The following is a 5423-nucleotide window of genomic DNA, read 5'->3' as shown; positions in this document are numbered from 1 at the left end:
TCTAGTGTACATATTTCACATTCATTATGCTCTGATTTTTTTCTAACTAAATCTTCAGTTACTAAAATTTAAATTAATAATTAGTTAAATTAATTATTTTTTTTTTTTTAATTACTAACATTATATTAATACTACTACTAACTTCGCACCATTACTCTTTAATGGAATTTATTTATGTTCAATATTATTATTATTATTTGTTTATTTGAATATGTTTAGTAATGTTCCTTAGCAACAAATAAACAAGTTTACAAAAAAAAAATTTGTACTCGTTTTATTTCTTGTATTGAATCAAAGCTACAAACAACCATAATTTATGCAATGAATTTTTACTTATTCACTTTTTAAGGACAAAGTATTTTTTTTTAAACAATCGGTCAATTTATGTTAATGATTCATGATAATAAACAATGAATATTATGTAGGATAACAATGAGTAATTCATGTTATTATGAAAGTTATCATAATATTGTATGAAAACATGAATTGAAAAAATTGTTATAAATAGTATATGTATATTTATTAGAAATTTACATTACCTTAAAAATGAATAAAAATTTTTATAATGAGTGCGACGATAATCATTTAAAGCAAGTGAAACATAAATATTATCCAATTTTTAAATAATTTACCCAGGTTAATTATTTCTGAAACATTGATTTGCAGTGCTACTTTAAGATTTTTATATAAATTAAATAAAAAGTGAAAATAAATACATAAATAAGCATGATAACAACATTTGAACTGATAACATAACAGTTTAGTTCAAGTCAAAAATTTTAAAAAAAGCTTTTCAGTATTTTTGGCAATACCAAAAAATCGAATGTCAGAATCACAGTTTTTTTTTTTTTCCTTTTTCAAACAAATTTAAAATACTCTAACACTTTATAGCATTATTAAAAATACTTACTAATTTAGAATTATAATTGATTTTAATTAAAAGGAAAGGGTGAAAAAAAAATTTACAAACCTTACATCAGAAAAAAAAAATGTTTAATAATAAATTATGCGGTAAAAAAGTTATGTTTTATCAGCTGTACTCGGACTTTCACTTTTTTTTGCAAATGATTTAAGATCCCTTTTCATTGCATAAGCATCCTCTCCATCTGCATAGTATTTTGGTTCAATTTCTGATATGCTAAATTGTAAGGTGTTGGTATACAAATTAAGAGCAGCACGATTACTTTTTCTAACATGAAGTGAAACATATTTTGCATTAAAACATTCAACCATGGCTTGAGATGCCTGTAATAAATTAATTTTAACAATTGTCAATGAGTTCTTTTAAAGTGTCAAACTCATAATTTTATGAAATATTTAAACTGATTGCTATTTATTTACTTGGTCCATTAGTTTTTGTGCTAAACCTAATCGTCTATGGGACCTCTTTACAGCTAATGAAGTTATATGTCCATGAGGATTATCATCACTGTCTTCTTCCATTTTGGCTAAAACATATCCTACAATCTGACCTTTTTCATCTTCTGCTACATAAGATAACTGAGGCCATGATAAGCCATGGTAAAAATAATATTTCATTTGATAATTTTCTGGAAGGCATAGTAAATTGCAATGTTGCATGTTCATCAGATCTTCAGGTCTAGCGCATCTGATATTCATGACTAGGAGATATTATTAATCAATTAATAGTTCGAAGTCTTTTAGGCCTAGTCTTGTTAATTTTAGGGGTAGATTTTTCTCCTTCGGATTCAACGGAATATCCGAATAAAACTCTAACAAACCAAAATCGTGAGAGTAAATATTTCCAAATTAAATACCAACCTAAAATATCGAAATGAATAAAATAACCTTTTTACTGAAGCAGTAAAACTTTATTAAATTTAAAAATCTATTTTAAAAAAAATTATATAAAAGTATAAATGAAGCGAAGGCGAAAAATAAAAGATATTTTTAAATTTTTTCGAAATTTACGTAAAATATTTTTTAAAAAAAAATCTAAATAGAAAATTTCCAGCTTACCAAAGCCGACAAATAATAAAGTAAGTAATAATGAAATAACTAATGTAAGCACTCCAATAATCCACTCACTCATTATAAACCTTCATTATAACAAATAGACCTCCTAGATATACATTATATTTACATATATATATTTAAAAATTAACAGAGACATCTAGCGTTCAAAACTTAAATTAAAATTTTACAAAATTGTTAAAGCATTTCCTAATGTCTTGCATATTTTTTTATTTTTGTTATAATTTCTCATCAGTTAAATATTTATAATATTATCTCGTTAATTATAGATTTATAATAAACTATAAAATTATTATTTTTGTAAATGGCGGCTAGTCGTACTTTTAACATAATTGGTTAATAATTATTTACTAAATTTTTATTTATTTAAATTTTATTGTTTAAAAATTCTTATTTACTGTTTGAAAATTTTAGGTAGTAAAATTCCAAAACACTGTAAACAAAGTTTTTCTACTTCTACTTGTATTCAAAATAAATGGAGACTACAGTAAGTTTGTTTAAAAGAAAAAATAATATTAATAATTATAATTTAATCAAGTTTTTATGTATCTTATCAGAAATGGGCTTGAACAAAATACTACATCTTACTCTCCATTAACAAAACTCCCCGACTATTCTTTTGTCGATGGAAGACCTATTATTCTTAGTTGGAGAAAAGTACAATTGTTAGAAAGGGAGAAGCAAATATGTGTAAGTTTTTTATTTGATGATGATTAAAAATTTACTTATTAATTTTAAAATTTTTTCATTTCAGGAAAAAATTTCTAGGTTAAGCAATGAATTAGATGTCGGTTTGAAAAATTATTATGAAAAACAAAAAGAAATTGAAAATCGTAAGCAAAAAATATTAGATAATAAACTTAAGCCAAAAGGAAAATCACTTCTTAAAAAACTTTGAATTAAAACTCATAGAGGTGTCACTTTTTAATTTATCTTAAAGAAGAGTTTATAATAAAATGTTATTAATTATTTAATTTTAACTAGAAGTGTGTTCACACAATTGTAGCAGTAAGTCGGTTTTTTCATTTTTATAAGTGAGCAAAACTAAATTAGTGTTTGTTATCTTAACGATGAAATATGAAATTATTGTGATTAAATAAAAAAATAAATAATAATAAGCTTTTAATTATTTGTTTACCTTTCTCATTCATTTATTTATCCAGTTTACTGACAATATTACTCTCATATTTACTAATAAACTCAGCTCTGTATTATAATTTTTCAGTTTGATGACATAATTATATATTTTAATTAAATTTTATCATTTAAGTAAACTTTCCTAAATTAAAATAATGGAAGGACATTCAATTTCCAATTATCATGCCATTTTTTAACAGAATTTGAAAGATTTTCTTTAATTGATTTTTGTTTTGGAGAGTTTGAATTTGGAAAATCTTCAAACCAACTTTTAATTTGCGTAAAAAGCTCTGAAGCATCATTGAAAATAAATCCATTTAACTCATGTTTTACCAACTCAGGTAAACTGTAATTAAAATAATCACATAAGAGTTTGTGAAAAAAAAGAAGTTTTTCAATTATTTAAGATATTATAAGCAAAATTATTTAAATAAAAACTCACCAGTTAAAATTTATAGCACACACTGGTACAGAACAACCAAACATGTCGACTACTTTCATTGGTAAATCTAATCCGCTAGATGATTTATGCAAACACACACCCAAGTCTGCCGATCCTAAAAAAATTATATCACAATTTATAAGCTATTAAATTTTTTTTTCAAAATAATTTTAGTAATAATAAGGTTACTTGTTACATAATAAAGAAAAAAGATAACTCACCAATAAATAATGGATAATCTTCAGCTTCCAACCAAGGAGTAACTATTTGCACATATTTCCAATTTTTTTCTTCAATAATTTTACTATAATATTCTTTTAAAGGACCTTTTCCAGTAATTGCACAAATTAAATTAGGTAAATTTGAAGAACATTTTTTTGATTCTTCATACACTGAGAACAAAAAAAATAAAATTAAAAATAAACTAAAATATTTAAACGTCTTTAACGATAAATATTTGCAACATACTTTCTAAGGCACTTAATAAAATTGAAAAATCCTCATCTTCTGTCCAGCTAGTGCTTGATATAAGAAATGCAGGCCTGTCATCCTTAAGAACTACTTTATTGCCGGCATTTACTTTTGTGAAAACAGTTTCATTTGAATCACAATTATTTAAAAATATTTTGTACTTTAAACCTAATGATAGAAACAAATTATGTTTTTCTTCGACAGTAGTACAATGAAAAAAATCAGGTGGGCAATCGTAAAAAGTAATTGCACTTATTTTATGATTATCCATTAAGTCTTTTCGCATTGCTTGTGTTACACATAAATTATTTTCTGACTTAGAGCCAATGAAAAACTCATACCATTTTGAAATTTTAACTAATTTGTGTTTATCACCCACCGATAATGCTAATATTGAATATGCATAATTGTGCCAGTCAATCACTAATTTTACTTTGAATAATTTGCAGTAAAGAAAACATACACCAATGCCTGGTAATGCAGGTGGATTTTGAATTAGAAGGAAGTCTGACACATCAATTGTCAATAATGCATAAAAAAGTGTCACAATTTGCCATATTACTTTAAAAATGTAAGCTAGTACATTGGGTAAATCTAAAAAATAAAATAAAATAAAAAATTTAAAAATTTAAAATTTAAGGTACCAAAAAGGATTTAAAATTATAATAAAAATCGTTTTACATTGCTTAAAATTGGGACAGGGATATAAATATTTAAAATTAACATTTTTCTTATCTCTTAACAACTTAAGAGGAGTTGAACCTGAGTATCCAACGAATGTTACATTATATTTTTCTCTTGCAAAAGATAATCCGTGATATTGCATTCGTGGACTTCTTCCAATATCCCCCAAAACAACTATACACACTTTTTTTTTTCTTTCGGAATTCATAATAAATAATTTTTTATACTAAACTTAAATTTCTCAACTCCTAACTTTGACATTAATGGATTCGCGAAAGTAATTTTTTGCTTTTGCGAATTATTGAAAATATAAAAAATTTTTTATTAAAAAAAAAAACATCAAATTAAAATATTTTGCCTTTTTTAAAATAATAATTATGTGAAAAGTTAAAAGAAATTAAAAATAAATTGTTAAAAAAAGAAGCTATCAATTGACTCAAGTAGTATTTGGCGGTTAAAATAATAACGAAGTAGAGTAAATTTTGCTATTGTGCTTGATTATTTTTATAATTTTTTTCCTTTAAAATGGATGAAGACACAAGAAAACGATTAGAATATGAAGAGCAATTTTATGGAATGTCTTCCCAATTTTTTACTGATAGCTGTAAGTAATTATTTTATAAATTTAGACTAATAAAAACATTGGAAATCAAAATAATTGTTTAGCATAACCTAATTATTTTTAGATTACACT

At 24.1% G+C, this 5423-nt stretch overlaps 5 protein-coding genes across 5 annotated transcripts in view; 1 reads left to right on the top strand and 4 right to left on the bottom strand.

The window, feature by feature from the left end:
• The window catches only part of Phum_PHUM232260 (testis specific leucine rich repeat protein, putative), a gene marked incomplete at both ends in the record, with an annotated part of 1675 nt that extends 1523 nt beyond the window's left edge, over nucleotides 1-152 (bottom strand). Inside the window, 2 exons of the mRNA XM_002425976.1 lie at nucleotides 48-61; nucleotides 143-152. Coding sequence (XP_002426021.1) covers nucleotides 48-61; nucleotides 143-152 — 24 coding nt within the window. The remainder of the gene's footprint in view (nucleotides 1-47; nucleotides 62-142) is intronic.
• An 868-nt stretch (nucleotides 153-1020) lies between these two features.
• Nucleotides 1021-1620, bottom strand: Phum_PHUM232250 (N-terminal acetyltransferase complex Ard1 subunit, putative; the record flags this gene model as incomplete). The annotated part of the gene is made up of 2 exons (XM_002425975.1): nucleotides 1021-1245; nucleotides 1342-1620. The coding sequence occupies 2 exons, from the start codon at nucleotides 1618-1620 to the stop codon at nucleotides 1021-1023; spliced, it is 504 nt and encodes a 167-aa protein (XP_002426020.1).
• A 19-nt stretch (nucleotides 1621-1639) lies between these two features.
• Phum_PHUM232240 (uncharacterized protein) lies at nucleotides 1640-2053 on the bottom strand (the record flags this gene model as incomplete). The annotated part of the gene is made up of 2 exons (XM_002425974.1): nucleotides 1640-1782; nucleotides 1981-2053. The coding sequence occupies 2 exons, from the start codon at nucleotides 2051-2053 to the stop codon at nucleotides 1640-1642; spliced, it is 216 nt and encodes a 71-aa protein (XP_002426019.1).
• A 246-nt stretch (nucleotides 2054-2299) lies between these two features.
• Nucleotides 2300-2893, top strand: Phum_PHUM232230 (mitochondrial 50S ribosomal protein L52, putative; the record flags this gene model as incomplete). Its single annotated transcript, XM_002425973.1, has 4 exons — nucleotides 2300-2330; nucleotides 2410-2482; nucleotides 2553-2685; nucleotides 2750-2893. The coding sequence occupies 4 exons, from the start codon at nucleotides 2300-2302 to the stop codon at nucleotides 2891-2893; spliced, it is 381 nt and encodes a 126-aa protein (XP_002426018.1).
• A 386-nt stretch (nucleotides 2894-3279) lies between these two features.
• On the bottom strand, nucleotides 3280-4937 carry Phum_PHUM232220 (Chitobiosyldiphosphodolichol beta-mannosyltransferase, putative; the record flags this gene model as incomplete). Its single annotated transcript, XM_002425972.1, has 5 exons — nucleotides 3280-3478; nucleotides 3575-3689; nucleotides 3796-3966; nucleotides 4043-4639; nucleotides 4727-4937. The coding sequence occupies 5 exons, from the start codon at nucleotides 4935-4937 to the stop codon at nucleotides 3280-3282; spliced, it is 1293 nt and encodes a 430-aa protein (XP_002426017.1).
• Nucleotides 4938-5423: the final 486 nt, after the last annotated feature.

This window comes from Pediculus humanus, genomic scaffold, assembly GCF_000006295.1.
Source record: "Pediculus humanus corporis 1103172107596 genomic scaffold, whole genome shotgun sequence".
Taxonomy (NCBI): Eukaryota; Metazoa; Arthropoda; class Insecta; order Psocodea; family Pediculidae; genus Pediculus; species Pediculus humanus.
Note: the sequence above shows the minus strand (reverse complement) of the source record. Positions and strands in the feature narration are given on the sequence as shown.